General features: G+C 44.4%; 1 protein-coding gene across 1 annotated transcript in view; it reads right to left on the minus strand.

Annotated features, from left to right (window-relative positions):
* The window catches only part of spag17 (sperm associated antigen 17), a 382,475-nt gene that overhangs the window by 359,662 nt on the left and 5,512 nt on the right, over nt 1–17,301 (minus strand). Inside the window, exon 2 of the mRNA XM_072513741.1 lies at nt 1,564–1,996. Within this exon, the coding sequence (XP_072369842.1) occupies nt 1,564–1,662 (99 nt within the window). The 5' untranslated portion in view covers nt 1,663–1,996. The remainder of the gene's footprint in view (nt 1–1,563; nt 1,997–17,301) is intronic.

The following is a 17,301-nucleotide window of genomic DNA, read 5'->3' on the forward strand; positions in this document are numbered from 1 at the left end:
TTGTCATCGACTTCAGGAAGCGTAGTGGAGAACATGCCCCTGTCTACATCAATGGGAACGAAGTAGAAAGGGTCGAGAGCTTCAAGTTTTTAGGTGTCCAGGTCACCAACAACCTGTCCTGGTCCCCCATTCCAACACTATAGTTCAGAAAGCCCACCAACAACTCTACTTTCTCAGAAGACTAAGGAAATTTGGCATGTCAGTTACGACTCTCACCAACTTTTACAGATGCATCATTGAAAGCATTCTTTCTGGTTGTATCACAGCTTGGTATGGATCCTGCTCTGCCCAAGACCACAGGAAACTACAAAAGGTCGTGAATGTAGCTCAATCCATCACGCAAACCAGCCTCTCATCCAGTGACTCTGTCTATAATTCCTGCTGCCTCGGAAAGGCAGCCAGCATAATTAAGGACCCCATGCACCCCAGACATACTCTCTTCCACCTCCTTCCGTCAGGAAAAAGATACCAAAGTTTGAGGTCACGTACCAACTGACTCAAGAACAGCTTCTTCCCTGCTGCCATCAGACTTTTGAATGGACCTACCTCGTATTAAGTTGATCTTTTCTCTACACCTTGCTATGACTGTAACATTATATTCTGCAGTCTCTCCTTCCTTCCCTATGTACGATATGCATTGTTTGTACAGCATGCAAGAAACAATACTTTTCACTGTATAGATGTGACAATAATAAATCAAATCAAATCAAATCAAATCAAAGTATTTAATGCATCATCCATCATAATTTCTGCAGCCTGCTGTGTGATGCCACCACCAAACACATATTCCCCTACACTCCCCAGCTTTCCAAGTGGACCATTCTTTCCATGAGATTCTGGCCCATTCTTCAGTCAACTTTGACTCCCGTTTCCCAAGCTGCAGAGTGGTCAAAAGACTCGAAACATTAATTCTGTTTCTCTCTCCACCGATGCTGCCAGACCTGCTAAGTTTATCCAGCATTTTCTGTTTTCATACCAGTTCCCCATCGCCGCTGGCAGCTTCCAATCCAAGTCCAAGAAATGCAACACCTCCCTTTCCATTTCCTCCCTTCGCATCATCCAGGGCCCCAAACCCCCTTCTGGGTTATACAACAATTTACTTGTACTTCATCCAGTTTAGTATACTCTATTTTCTGCTCACAGTGCAGTCTCCACTACATTTGGGAAACCAAATGGAGATTGGGTGGTCATTTTCTGAGCATCTTTGTTCAGTTCGCAAGAGTGAGTTTCAGTAACTTGTCACTTTTAATTCTTCATCCCACTCTGATCTTTCTGGTCTTGGTCCGCTATGCTGTTTGAAGCAATCACAACGCAGGTTTGAGTGTCTCTGGATTACTGGGCCACCAATGACATCACCAATACATCATCATTCCCCCAAGGGTGGCTACTTTTTTGTTTGCCCTATTTATATTCTCTATAACCTAGAGTTCAAAGCAGGTATATCGAACAATTTTGGTCATTACAAATACATGGTTATTAACAGTCATGCTTAGATACTCCCAGCAATCATATGGTGCTTTATTCCATCAGCGACTAACGTTAAAGTTTAAATGTTAAACTCACCTCTTCAAGAGGAGTTTCCAACAGCAATGGCTCCCAGGCTTTGGGGATAACCTGTGGTTCCTTAGCTGCTTTAGGTTCCTTTGCTTTCTTCGGCGCCATTTTTTACTCTTTCACGTTGTCTTGACTTTGTCCATTAGCAATTCGCACAACATAAATTTAAAAAGTGATTTTAAAAGAAGTCTATGTGATTTGATGCCGCACAAATGGCAAACACTGTCATTTTAAATATTCTGGAAGCATTTTCTAATGCACATACAGAGGTTCTGAAGTTTACCCCTGAAAGGTATTTTCTGAGATTTCAAACCGGAGAAGCACCTTTTCTCAAGTTCATGTTGTGGCTCATAATTAGGATAGACCCAGTGATGAAGAGGAAAGGCAGTGGAATGGCTCATGTAAATGGCCTATTCTTCAAATTATTTCTGCAGAAAATAAACTGAAAAACATCAAAATAAATGCTTTTAGTCTCTATGTAAAGTGTACCCAAGGAGCTGTGATGTTCTGAAAAATCAAGAATACTTCACTTGTTCTTAGAACGAACCAGGTGATTTTTCCTGACTGAACAACCAAATATAATGTTTTACTTATCTACTTTTAACTGCTGAAGGTGTTCAATTCAGAAATCAATAAGTTTCTGGAGACTAATGACATCAAGGGATATGAAGTTAGAGTGATAAAGTGACTTTGTGGTAGATGATTAGACATGACCTAATTGAATGGGAGAGCCAAATGGCCGACTCCTGTTCCTAGGTTCCTATCTATTTGAATGCTATGAGTAAACATTCCAGAGTAGTTTATAGTGGACCAACAGTGGGTCAATGAGCAAGAAGTGCCTACCTTCTTTAGCCAATCCTTAATCAGTTTCCTACTTAGAGGAACATGAAGAACAGAAGTAGGTCATTCAATGCCTTGACCTGCTCAAACATTTATTTAGATCATGGTTGATCTGTATTGCAACTCCATATTTCCATCCTTGCTCCATATCCCTTAATACTTAATAAAAATCCAAATTATCTTGATCTTCAAAGTTCTCGTTGTCCCAGCAATCTTTTGGGAGAAGAATTGCTTGAAATTTCTACTACTGGGGGGTCATAGCCATATCCGGCACAAAGGAAGATAGTTGCAGTTGTGACGGTCAATCAGCTCAGACTCAAGACATTGCTGCAGGAGTTCCTCAGGGTAGAGTCCTAAGCCCTTCCATCTTCAGCTACTTTATCAATGGCCTTCTTTCCATCATAAGGTCAGAGGTGGAGATGCTCAATGATGATTGCTAGTGTTTAGTATCATTCATGACACCTCAGATACTGAAGCAGTCAATGCTTATATGCAAAAAGACCTGCACAGTATTCAGATTTAGACTGATGAGTGGCAGGTTACATTTTCCTCACAGATGTGCCAGGCAATCACTATTTACAACAAGAGAGAATGTCACATCTTCCTTTAGCATTCAATGGTATTAGCATAATTTTAATCCCCCACCATCAACATCCAGGGGGCTATCAATGACCAGAGTTTTAACTGGATTAACCACATAAATACTGTGGTTACAAGACCAGGTTTGAGGCTAGAAATCCCGAGGCAAGTAACTCACCTCCTGACTCCCTAAGCCTGTCCACCATGTACAATGCACAAGTCAGGAGTGCGATGGAATACTCTCCACTTGCCTGGGTGAGTGCATCTCCAACAACATTTGTTACGATCCCAGTTGATGTTACTATTGGATAGAATGGTCCCATAATTGCACCGTGCCTCGAAATAACTTTACTTTTTTTTAGAAAATGTGCATGAACAGAGTGACGGGCTGCCAATTCACCATTAACACTGGAAAGGATACATTTATTAAACAAAAAAAGTTTTACTATGATACAATACTCCTTCACTCCCACTATTCTTCACAGATGTACACAGATGTTAAGTATAAAACACAGGTTATGAAACATATCTTATGCTGCAATCTTCTCAGTAAATATACAGTACCTGTAAAGCAACAGGCTAACTGTGGTGAGACACCCCCCACTCTGAAACCAAATGTCTGTTGCCACCCAAATGAACTTCTGTGGATTTTTCATCAAATTCCCCTCCCCCCACCCCGCCCAGATGATTATTACACTATGAGCCAACTGATCTCGCTGGATCCGGCTTCCACATGAGTGATTCAAACCTCCCCTCTCATAAAGACATGCCTTGGAATTTTCTTTCAAACAATGCTTTCCCTCAGCTATTTCCAGTAAGAATCAATTTCCAGGATTTCTAATCCTCCTTTCAGTATTGCTTTGTCTTGAATAGCCAAGTACATTCAAACTTCCACACAATCTCTCAGGTATCCAGTTACCAATTACTTCACAGGCTGTAGTAAAATATCACCAACTGATTACTTCAGATATCTGGCTTTTCACTCACTAGCTTCATCATGTTTGCACTTTTCAGGCACAATCTTCCAGCCGCATTCCACCAAAATCGGAGTGGGATAAGCCTCTCCCCGGCTTCCCAACAGCCACTATACCTCACAAGATCTAACCAAATATCATTGTGATCTGGGTCGCTCACATTGCAGGCGGGGACCAATCTTGCACAGCTAAGTGGGTTTAAGAACCGACTTAACTGTGCTGCTGCCAGATCTAAACGGCTGCCGGAATCTATCGGCCTTCCCAGGGATACCCCAGCCGGGCGCCATTTAGTACTGGTCGATGCAAACATGGACCACGCAGAACAGCACCCGGTGGGTGTCCCATGCCATTGGACACTGCTGTGTGGTCAGGAACAGGGCAGGGTGGCACCCTGGCTTTCTTCTGGCACCCGAGCACCTCAGCATTTCCAGGCTGGCACCTTGGCACTTCCAGGCTGGCACCTGGGCACTGCCAGGCTGGCACCTTGGCACTGCCAGGCTGATACCTTGGCACTGCCACTGCCAAGGTGCCCAGGTGACACTGTCAGGCTGGCAAGAACACTGCCAGGGTTCCCAGGTGCCAGGGTGGTACTGCCAAGGTTTTCCTGGGACTTCTCTTTATATTTCTTGATTTCTAGAACCATCTGTGCTTTAGTTTCTGGGGTTTGCTTTTTTGCCCATAACTACATTATTCTGCTTCTGGCTAAGCTGTGAGAGCTGTTCACCCTCTAGCTACCAGCTCCAATTGCTTTAGGTCCAGTTAAAGCTAAACCCAATAGGTCTCTCTAACTTAAAAGTGGACCCGGTTGCTAAACAACATCTCAATCCCTTTATAAGCTCTTGTTTGCTTTACATGTCGTAAACTCTCAACTCACAATGCAGGCACAGTTTTAAATGAAACCTAAATACACAGACAAGCAGACATCTTTGTTTAAAATAAACTCAAGTTTTTCCCGTTTCATACACAGAAAAACGAAATGAAACTCATTTAAATCTATACCTTATTTTTAAAATCCAACAATACAAACACAGATCACTTAAAACGACCCTGCTTTCTGATACCTCCCTCTTTGAAATAAATAAATCTTCATAAACATGAAAAATAGGGGGAGCTCATAACCATGAAGATTTCTTTATTCTGGTGGACATCAGTTCACACAAACCTAACATCACAAATATCTAACCACATAAAACAAGTAGATACAAAACCTCAACTGTTTCTCTCCACAGATGCTGCCAAACCTGCTGAGCTTATCCAGCATTTTCTGTTCTTATTTCAGATTTCCAGCATCAGCAGTATTTTGCTTTTGTACAATATACGAGATTCACTGAACCTGCAACACCACCACCTAGAAGGACATGGGGAGCAGATGTAAGGAAACTCCACCTTTCCAAGCTACACATCATCCTGATTTGGAAAATTATAGCCATTCATTCCATGACTGTCACTGAATCAAAGTCCTGGAACACCCTTCCTAACAGGATAGGTATACCTAGACCAGGTGGATTGCAGTGATTCAACAACATATGAACATATGAATTAGGAGCAGGAGTAGGCCACTCGGCCCCTCAAGCCTGCTCCAACATCCGATAAGATCATGGCTGATCTGATTACAATCTTAACTCCACATTCCTGCCTACCACTGATAACCTTTCACCCCATGCTTATCAAGAATCTATCGACCTCTTCTTAAAAATATTCAAAGACACCGTTTGCACTACATTTTGAGGAAGATCATTGCATGAATCCTCGCTAGCTGCTTTTCCCAGTCTCTGAAGAATTCTTTCTGGAAAGCCAGTGTGGTTTCCAACCAAACTGTGGAACAGCTGACATGATTTTCACTGCTCAGCAACTTGAAGAGAAATGCCAGGAGCAATATCAACCACTTTACATGGCCAAAAAACAAAGTTTTTGACTCAGTCAATTGGGAAGTGCTATGGAAGACCCTGTCAAAGGCCGGCTGTCCAGGAAAATTCATCAACATCCTCCTACTCCTCCATGATAAGATGTCGGAGACAGTCCTCACTGACGAAAATAAGAAAATCTTCGAGATCAAGACTCGAGTCAAGCAGAGATGTGTCATCGCCACCTTTCTTTTCTCCATCTTCACTGGCACCATTCTTCACCTTGTCAAGAACAAGCTTCCAAGTGGAGTGGACATTGTCTACAGGATGGATGGAAAACTTTTCAAGCTCAGCCGTTGAAATCCAAGAACATAACACTGACATCGCTCGTGGAACTTCAGTATGCGGATGACATCACCATCTCCACTCTCAGAATAGAATTTATAAGCCATATTTGAGACCTTTGTGGATGAATTGGTCTCAGCCTCAACCTCAAGAAGAATTAAGCCTTTTACCAATCTGCCCCAGGACATGATCGGGTCTCTCCCTCCATCAAGATCAACAGGAAAGCCCGACTAAACGTGGAACATTTCCCATATGTGTGGAGCCACCTCTCTAAGGCTGACATTGATGCAGAGATCCAACATTGTATCCAATCCACGAGCAACTCCTTTGGACGCCTAAGGACGAGAGTCATTGGCAACTACAATATCCGTTCTGTACAAGGCAGCTGTATTCCAACTCTTCTATACAGTTCAGAAAATTGGACTACGTACTGACACCACCTCAAGGCCCCGGAGATGTACCATCAATGCTGTTTGAGACGGATTATCCGCTTCAGCTGGGAGGACAAGCGTACTAAAATCAATGACCTTGAAAGAGCCAAGAGCACCAGCATTGAGGCCACGATTTCGAAAACAAATCCGCTAGGCCGACCATGTGCTTCGGATGTCAGAATTCCGACTGCCAAAGCGAATCTTCTTTGCCCAGCTCAAGGGTGGCTTCAGAACAGGAGGAGGGCAAAGTGCTTCAAAGACACCCTGAAGGCTTACCTCAAGAAATGCAACATAAATGTCAACGGCTAGGAGACCCTTGCTCAGAAGAGGCCTTGCTCAGAAGAGACAGACCTCCCTCTAAAGGAACACAATTCTTCAAAGACACCCGACGGTAAGAGAAGGTCCAGAAAAGGAGCCTGAGAAAGGAATCCCAGCAATCTAGAGTCCAAAGACTGATCCCACCTCCTGGAAACACCTGCTCAGTGTGCGGTCAAAGATGTGGCTCTCGGATCGGGCTTATCAGCCATGCAGAATCCATGACCAGTAACACAGAGTTTCTTAGGCAGACAATCATACTCGTTAGCATGTGATTATTGAAGAAGAAGATTTCTAATATTTACTAATACAAATATAAAACCCTTATAACTACCTTTGTTTTGCTAATGACATCAATCTCAATCAAAGTTCTTCAAAACTGTTCTCCTCACAAGTTTCAGCTTCTCTTCTTCTAGGAATTAGCCTGATCCCCAGCTGACATCAGCACACAACCAACCTGAGTTTCATGGACAATAATGTCTGTTGTGCAGCAGATTATTAGATGATATAATCTCAGGAGAATCAAGTACAGAACAATCATTTGTTTTGTCAAAGCATTGGGAGAGCACAACAGACAGTGTTGGAATTTAAACAATGTACTGCCTACGTAACTCTCAATGTATAAAAATCTCATGAGATATTTATACATTGAGAGTTACGTAGGCAGTACACTGTTTAAATTCCAACACTGTCTGTTTTAGGTTTACATTAAATAATTTTCAGATTTTCATGAAGCAGGGTCGCTGCTATCCCAAGGATTACCTGTGTACCCTATCTCTTAGAGACTCCTCCTAATCTCTTGTTGCCTGGCCTGGTGCTGCTAGATTTGTCTGCTAAATCGGGCAGGATTCTCCATTCTGCCGCACCCGTTTTCTGGTGAGGCGTGCCCCCACCAGCAGCGGGATGTTCTGTTCTGCCAGCCGGCCAATGAGGTTTTCCATTGCAGGAACCCCCATGTCTTCAGGAAATTCTCGGACGTGAGTGCGCTGCTAGAGTAACAGAGGGTCCCGCCGACGGAGAATCCAGCCCTAAGTGTTTCAGGTAGTACAGTAATTAGGCACTTAAGGTATTGATATGGCCCCTGAAGACATCTGAGGTTTATTGATACAAGCTGGTTGTTTAACTATTTAAGCATCCAGTTAGCGGTGCCTGTATGCTTTTGCCCTGGGTGTGGAATTATACTTAATCTTTCTGATACAACTATATAGTTTTCAAATCCCTCTAAAAGTTTCTTCAGTAAGTTATGTAGATTTCCTCGTCCGTTATGGTATGATCACTTAACCCCGATAAAGATCCCTCAATAAAGAGTTTTTAAAACTTTTTTTTCCCGGGACCCACTTTTGCCAACCAGCCAACCTTCGGGATTGTTTACGAACCACATCAGCCGACCTTCACATCCCACACCAGCCAACCGTCACATCCCACACCAGCCGGCATTCGCGAACCATGCCAGCTGACCTTTGTGATCCATGCTGTTACGACCCCCTGGGCTATTCCTGGCCCTCTTGACCCGGAGTCGCAACACAATTGAAATTAACAAATAACTCTTAGAAACACACCAAAGTCTTTGGCCCTTGGCTGCCCAATAACTACAGTCACCAGGTTTGTAAATTTGAACACAATTAATTTTATTAATAACAATAAATATAATTACATTTGCAGCAAATACAACTAGTTAATTATGCTCCAATTCCTAACCCCCCTCTGTAACCCCCCCCCCCCACCCCGCGCCCTCTACACACACACACAAGCAAACACAGAGGGGAAAAGAGGGTTGCAGAAATAATGATGAAAGTAAAAGGATAAGAATCTTTGTTTCAGATGGGTGTCTTCCAGCACACCTTTCTTCAGTCCAGACTTTCAGTTTGAGATTTCTGCTTTCAGTCTGTAATGATTTTCACTGTAGATTCATCCAGGATCTCTGCAGGTTCAGAAATACAGCAGCCAACCAGCTTTTCTATAGAAAGAGAGACTCACAGCTTCTTCTCTGAGCGTCCAGGACTCCAACTGTTCTTTCCTTGGTTCTCTGAAAACCATCCCACTTGAGTAGGACCCAGTCACCTCCTGTTGCCAGGCAGAATATGGCCTTTTGGCCAATTCATTGGCCACCAGCCAACCAATCAAACCGGGTTCCTCCCAACTCTCAGATGTCAAAAAGTCTGGATTCTGCGGTTTGAAAACTAGCACAATGTGTTGATTTGTAACTTTTGAGTTCCTCACTTCCTCTGCTCGACTTAAAGGTATATGTCCATTAAACATCCCTGGATCAAAAAAGTTAATGGTAAAATAAAATAAATGGGAAATAAGGGAATCAACAGAAAGGGCCCTTGCAACACCAGCTGGCCTTTGCGACCCACGCCATATCTGCTTACCTTTAGTACAAAAGAGGAGCCTGTTTGGTCCTCACGATCTCACTCCAATCAGGCTCACAGTAGGAGAGGGGAATGCGCATATCAGGTGCAGAGTTCAGCATGTGTGCTGTCTTCATTTTTGTGGGAATGGAAAATCTACCTCGCACATGTAGGTCGTCATAGAGGTCAGTAGCAACAGAATGCTTGTTTTACACAGCACTGGATACTCCTGGGAGATGCTACTCCAGAATGCTGACAGCTTCATGGACTTTTGGCGTGTTTTTAATGTGCTGCCACAGTTCAGGTACAGAAGCTTAGTCTTTTTATTTGGAGTCAGCTGTAAGTAAATAACTGACTCTGGGGTCTCAACCTCAAAAATAATTTTTCACCCCCACTTCTCTTTCAAAATCTGAAAATTCTCCGCTCATTTTCCAGTACTTCCTTACATATAACACATTTGAATTGGCACACTTGACAAAATCATACCTCAAGCAATCGTCTTTGTTCCCAAGTTAAGTACTTCTTCGCAGGCAGTTCACGAGAGCCTGGAGCTCTGTACGTAGCTAACACTGGCACTACTCTGTCCTGCCGTAGATTCTCCTGCGCAGTTCTCTCCAGCAGATTCAAATGTGAGATCCTGGCTGGTAGGTACCTCCAATTTGTGTCTCTGACTGTCTCTTCCTTGTAACAAAATGATCCATCTTTATAGTCCTCTTGACTTGCTTACTAGCAGCTAACAATTGGAAGAAGCTCTCCTCCATGATTTGATGCCCAAATCACATACGTACAGGGTGCTTGGTGTCAAGTGTATGTGCAGGGCAGGTGACCACTGCTGCTGCTTATGGTCGGAAGACTGCTCATGTCCTCATCTCATTTAAAAGCCAGTAGTGGCTGACATTCTCAATTTAAATGCCGGTAGCAGCCATTCGGCGCTTCACCCGCGATCGGGACCACCACGGGAACGGCACAACCAATCGCTCCACAACTTGCCTGCGGGTCGTGCCCGGATTTTGAAAAACTTTGCCTTAATAAACCGTACTCCTTATCTGCCCTAATAAATTGTAACAAACTGTACTCATTATTTCCCTGCTGCATCTTCATTAAAAATGGCAAATATCTGCATAACCTCCTCAACTCTGCTTATGATGGTCTGGATAGCATAAACCTATCAATGTTATCTTCAAGTAACAGAAACAGCTGCAGCAACGGTATACTCGCCAATTCTCAGCTTCTGGATCTAGCCTCCATCTTCTTCTACTTGCCTGCACTGCAGCACTGGGATCATTATCTGAGCTTTGATGGGGGGGGGGGGGGGGGGTTGTCCTTTTACATGGTTACAACCAAATTCAGTCTCCCCAGAAGTTTGGCTTCCAACCTCAGTTTCAGTCATAGTTTCCATAAAAACTGATAAGAGTAAGTTTCCTTTCCCAGTTTTCCTTTTCAATTTGGGCCCGTCTCAAAGAATATAAGCTTTGAAATCACAGATTCCATCAGAGTGGGTGCCATTGTTCGGGCCCTGCCATGCAAAGCTCTCATCCCATTAAAGAATTTTTAAAAATGGTGGGCACTGATATCAATAATCCAGTTTAACATAAAAACCTCAGAATCCATACAGTGCAGAAGGAGACCATTTGGCCCATCAAGTCTGAACTGGCCCTCTGAAAGAGCACTCTACCTAAGCCCACTCCACCACTCTAACCCTGTTACCCAACCTAGCCTGTACACTTTTAGACCCTAAAGGGCAATTTTAGCATGGCCAATCCATCTAAGCTGCTCATCTTCTGCACATTACTTGAAAGGAACTTCATGAAAATCATTCCAGAGAAATTATTTTGATTCTATGGAAAAAATATTTTAATCTTCCATTTAAATATTGCAGTTTACAATTTAAAAGATATTGGGCTGGATTCACCGATTCTGAGACTATGTCCCCACGCCGTCGTGGGAACGGTGGCGTTTTATGCCAGACAAAATGGTGTGAAGCGGCCACCGATCCTTCATTTAGCTGGGGGCTAGCATGCCTGCAGTCGGCTCTAGCTGCTGATACGGCACGGAGAATTGCTTGGTCCGTGGCCAGCGGAGGCCGCTCACGGGCCCAGCCGCGAAATAGTGCCCCACCTTTGGCCAGCTCACGTGCCCCGGACCAACCCCCCATAGTGCCCCCAGCCCCTGAAAAATTTGCCCCTGCCCGCGAATCGGTCCTCCCCGACTGGCGCCGCTGGACTGAGTCCGCAGCCGCCACGCCGAGTTCCTGACGGATAAGACCACACGCAACCGACGCTGTCGGGAATGCAGCCGGTCGGGGGTGGAGCATCAGGGGGCGGTCCTCAGGCAATGTCCTGAGGCCATCGATATGTCACGAGTATGCCGCTTTGGAGGGGGCAGAGAATCGCGAAAGCGGCACCGCCCCCAATTCGGTCGGGAATTTTGATTCTCAGGCCGATCGCGAACGCAATTTTGGCGTCGACGACCGCAGAATCCAGCCCATTGTACCCATCAGAATATTTTTCACCATAAAAATAGTTCAAACAAATGTCCATTTATTTGATTCGGTCGGTATTTCTGTCTAAGCAGTGAGCACTGGAAGTGTTGATTCTCAGTTATGGAAGCTGTTGGGCCAAACAATGAGACAGAAGAGAATGATCAGTGGGTTTAGGACTTAATTTCTCATCTTAATTCACTCTTTAAAATTTGGCTAACTTCCTCAATGTATTGATTGAATAAAAATATTTTGTAAAGCAAGCAGAGATGAATGTTCACCAAATCCTTCTTAACTTAAAAAAGACTTGACGCTGAATGTTCTTCATGAAACAAACCATCCTGCCAACTACACTTCTCGGCCGGGATTCTCCCTTTTGGGGACTAAGTCCCCACGCCCGCCGGAAAACGGGCGAGAATCACTCCGGACCTTTTCCTCGAAAGTCCGAGGTGATTCTCCGTTTTCCAGAGGGCTAATAGGGCCCCAGCGTGCGCCCCGCAGCTCTGGCTGCCGGCAGGGCCCTGTTGTCCAGACCGCGTGGCCGTGCACGCCCACCTCGGCAGGGGCGAGACAGCGCGGAGTAAGGTAGGTCCCCCCCAGATCGCGATGGTCCGTCGGTCGGTGGCCCCCAAACGCGGGCCTGGCCACCGCTGAGCCCCCCCCCCCCCCACCCCGGAGTCAGATTCCCCCGGCCCCCCCACCAGGGCCGCCACCGTGGCCGCGGGTCCGAGCTCCCACCAGATGGTACCAGATGTAAACCACGCCGGTGGGAGTTCGGCCGGTCGACCGCAGAGAATCGCCGTGGGGGCCTATTTCAGCGGCCCCCGACCGGCGCTGCGGTGACCGCGCGGGGGCGATTGGTGCCGATTCTCCCGGATCGACGGAGAATCGGCGGCCCGGCGTCGGGGCGGCATGGTGGGAATTTCCCGCATCGCGGGCGATTCTCCGACCCGGCGCAGATTCGGGTAATCCCGGCCCTCATTCCTGCAAATGTTTATTGCTGGTTGTACCCTTGAATTGCCTGAGCCAAGAGTTAATGTACTCTGCCACTAGGTGGTGCTGTAAACTGACTGATTATCCACTGCATACAACATCAAGCAGTGGTTTACAATTACACTTTCAAAACAAATCACTCATTACTCATAAAAGAGTCACTTTCACAAAATCATCAGGTGTTGCTGATGGGTCCAAGTTAAAAGTGTAAATATCATCTTCAACAACTTAATGCCTGTGAACTGAATTGATTTTATAAGTTTTATTTATTCATTCTTGGCATTGGCAAGTCTTACATGTACAGTGCCTCCAGTTTCCCTATGTAACTGGTGGTGAATCTTCTATAAATGCTGCGGTTAGTGTAGTGCAGGTGTACCCATAATATGGCTAGGTAGGACGTTACAATATTTTCACTCAGTGATGAAAAGTACATGGTGATTATGTCCAAGTTAGCATGTTGTTTGCCTTAAAGAGGAAGCTTGGATGTGACTATGTTCCCAATGATTTGTTGCACTTGTCTGAAATGGTGGTGGCACGGGGTTTGGAGTGGAAGAACTTGGCTGACAAACTCTGCAGAAATAAAATAATTTGACTTGTTTTTAAAATGTTTTAAATCTCCTGTCATACCATATGCGCAATCAGTTGAAGGGCACAATGCAATGTGGCCATATCAAGTTTAAATCTCTCTTCCATTTCCTTAACAATTATGCACAATTGGATGCACGAACATTTCTAGTGTAGCCATGACACAAATAACATGAAGTTCCTGTCCTGTTTGTCAATACAATGCAGCCACATGTACTGTTCATTGCTAGCAGGAAATCACAGAACAAAAATCAAGGAGCTACCCACACAATTTTCCTCTCTCACCTGCTGCAGTTACTGTGTGAAGCCAGGACAAAATGTACACGAACATCTGTCCCATCTCCAGAAAAGATTAGTCTAGGACAGTGGATCATTCTTTTGTATTTTGTATATTTATAAAAATTATACATGGTACAAAGAAAAGCACACACAGGAACAGGCCCTTCGGCCCTCCAAGCCTGTGCCGATCATGATGCCCTAACTTTAAAAAAAATCTTCAGCCTTTACTCGGTCCGTAACCCTTTATTTCCTCCCTATTCACGTACCCATCCAGATACCTCTTAAATGTTGCTAATGTGCCTGCTTCCACCACATCCTCTGGCAGCGAATTCCAGGTACCCACCACTCTCTGCGTGAAATACTTACCCTGCACATCACCCTTAAACATTCCCCCTCTCACCTTGAACCTGTGCCCCCTTGTAATTGGTACTTTCACCCTTGGAAAAAGCCTCTGACTTTCCACCCTGCCTATGCCTCTCATAATTTTGTAGATCTCTAACAGGTGTCCCCTCAGCCTCCGTCTTTCCAGTGAAAACAATCCTAGGTTATTCAATCTCTCCTCATAGCTAACACCCTCGAGACCTGGCAACATCCTGGTGAACCTTTTTGCATTCTCTCCAAAGCTTCCATGTCCTTCTGAAAATGTGGTGACCAGAACTGCACGCAATACTCCAAATGCGGCCTAACCAAGGTTTTATATAGCTGCATCATGAATTCTCAACTCTTGTATTCAATGCCCTGGATGATGAAGCCAAGCATGCCATATGCCTTCTTAATCACCTTGGCCACCTGTATTGCCACTTTTCAGGAACTGTGAACATGCACGCCCAGATCCCTCTGTATGTTAATGTTCCTCAGTGTTCTGCCATTTACAGTATAATTCATACCTAGATTTGATCCTCCAAAATGCACCACCTTGCATTTGTCCGGATTAAATTCCATCTGCCATTTCTGTGCCCAAGTCTCCAATCTATCTATGTCCTGTTGTATCCTCTGACAATCCTCGGCACTATCAGCAGCTGCGCCAATCTTTGTGTCATCCACAAACTTACTAATCAGACTATTCACATTTTCCTCCAGATCATTTATATATACCACAAACAACAGAGGTTCCAGTACTGATCCCTTCGGAAAATCACTAGCTACAGATCTCCATTCAGAAAAACACCCTTCCACCGCTCCTCTCTGACTTCTATAACCAAGTCGGTTCTGTATCTGTAGGGGTTGGTTTAGCACAGGGCTAAATCGCTGGCTTTGAAAGCAGATCAAGGCAGGCCAGCAGCACGGTTCAATTTCCGTACCAGCCTCCCCTAACAGGCGCCGGAATGTGGCGACTAGGGGATTTTCACAGTAACTTCATTTGAAGCGTACTTGTGACAATAAGCGATTTTCATTTTCATTTCATCAATCTAGCCAGCCCACCCCAAATCCCATGTGATTTAATTTTTTGTACCAGTCTGTCATGAGAGACCTTGTCAAACGCCTTACTAAAGTCCATATAAACTACGTCCACAGCCCTTCCATCATCAATTTTCTTTGTCACCTCTTCAAAAAACTCAATCAAGTTGGCGAGACATGACCTTCCCGTACAAAACCATGCCGCCTGTCAGTAACTAGTCCATTTTCCTCCAAATGTGCATACATCCTGTCCCTCAGTATCTTTTCCAAACGTTTCCCCACCACTGATGTCAGTCTCACCAGCCTATAATTTGCTGGATTGTCCTTGCTTCCTTTCTGAAACAAGGGAACAACATTGGCTATTCTCCAATTCCTTGGAACCACACCTGTGGTTCAAGAGGATGTAAAGATATCTGTCATTTGATTTGTTTCATTACTGATAGAATTATTTTCAATAATAGACATTACTGGTCAGAAACCCAGCCTCTGGTGGAGGCAAGTCAGTGTGCATCTGTGCCAGTCCCCAGCCTGGATAAATGGGAGGTTTGGCAGCAGAAGGGGCATCCAGCTGTAAAACCCCTGCCAAATCCAAATGATGGTTGATATGAATGGAAATGGCACCCATGACAGGGCTAATCCTGCAAACGATGCACAGGCTTCCTGCCCAATCCCTGTGAGGAATGGGCAAGGGTTACCATCCAATACACAAGGAAGGCTAATGTAATAAGCCAGAAGGAGGTGAAAAAATGACCGAACTCCAAATAGCAAGTGAATGTTGATAGCCTGATAGGGAGAAGCAATGAAGTATCTGACCTGATGGTGAGAGGAGAAATGCAAATTATTGATCTCCAGTGGAAGGGCAACAAAACAGAGAAATTGGTAGTGGAAAGAAATTTGACCACCGGGAAACACAGAAATAAAAAAATAAGGTGCTAGCAATGGACAGGATTACTAACAGCAAGATCCAAGTAAAGCTTGAAATCCGGGGGTGAAATGTGGGGCAGAGTTAGTTGTTATGCATCGCAGGATGGGGTGGACCAAAGGAGAAAGAAGAATTCTGGGAACTGCTGGACAACGTAATTCAAAACAATACCAACCAGTGACAGAATAGTGGTGACCTAGATGGAGGTGTGGGGAGAGAAAGAACAGGAAATGAGGTTATCATGGTGGATTTGGTTTTGGAGAGGCAAATGATGAAGGAACATCCTGGAATTAGTGTCATATCAACTGATAATACCAAAAATGCAGAAGGAACCACCTTATAACCTATAACAGTAGTAAGGAAGCCCAACTGGACTCTTCCATGATGAGAAAAAAACATGCAAAGGAAGCCAAAAAAACTGCAAAGTCTTCCCAAGTGAGACATTGACCACCCAAATTAGAAGGTTGATGGCAGGGTTGATTGAAAAAGAACAAAATTGCAGCAGCCAAGGTGTAGACAGATCATCAGGTGGTGGAAGACCAAAAGTGACGAGAAATTCAGAGAGCAGATGGAGGGAGAGGTAAGAGAAATAGGAGAAGTTACAGCAGGCACCGTGGAAGACTGCTGGAACTTGGTGGCAAACATGTTTGGGAAAATCAGTGAAGAAGTGTGTGAAAGATCATCAGGAAGAGAAAGGCCGGGGAAAAAAAAGATGGTGGACCGAACTCACAAAATGCAGTAAAAGAAAGGACGGAACTGTTAAAGTAGTGGGAACAATCGGGGCTAAAAGAAGATAAAGAACAATACAAAAACGCAAATAGGAATGCAAAGAAAGCGTTTGTTAGAGAAAGATCTCATGAAAGAAATAAAGATATTAGGATCAAGGACCAGTGACTGAGAAAAATAGTGGGAATCCATGAAGGTCAGTTCAGAGTCATGCCTGAAAGAAGCACCAATACCTAAGCCAATTTTGTTTTGAGAGAGTGATGAGAAATATCAGGAACTACATATATATATAGTATACATGAAATATCAAGATCCAATGCAACATGAAATTTGTATTTAGCGATCTAGTGAAGGCTTACGACTGGGTGCCTGGATTGGAAGTCTGGAAATGTGCTAGAATTCATGGATTGCCCGAGAAGTACATACAACTGTTACTGGACATGTAGGAGGAATGGCAGATAAAAGTAACAAGCAGTGTCGGGGAGAGTGAGAATTTCAAAGCTAAAGTTGGATTGCACCAAGGATTGACTTTGAGCCCCTTCTGCTTCCTGATTGTCGTATATGTTCTAACTGAGCAAGTGAGACAGGAAGCTCAATGATGTTTGTAGATGGGATTGAGCTATGTGGAAGGGATATTGAGAACATGACTGAGTATCTGGAGAACTGGAGAAAAGCACGAGAAGGCA

Source organism: Scyliorhinus torazame, chromosome 8, assembly GCF_047496885.1.
Source record: "Scyliorhinus torazame isolate Kashiwa2021f chromosome 8, sScyTor2.1, whole genome shotgun sequence".
NCBI lineage: Eukaryota > Metazoa > Chordata > Chondrichthyes > Carcharhiniformes > Scyliorhinidae > Scyliorhinus > Scyliorhinus torazame.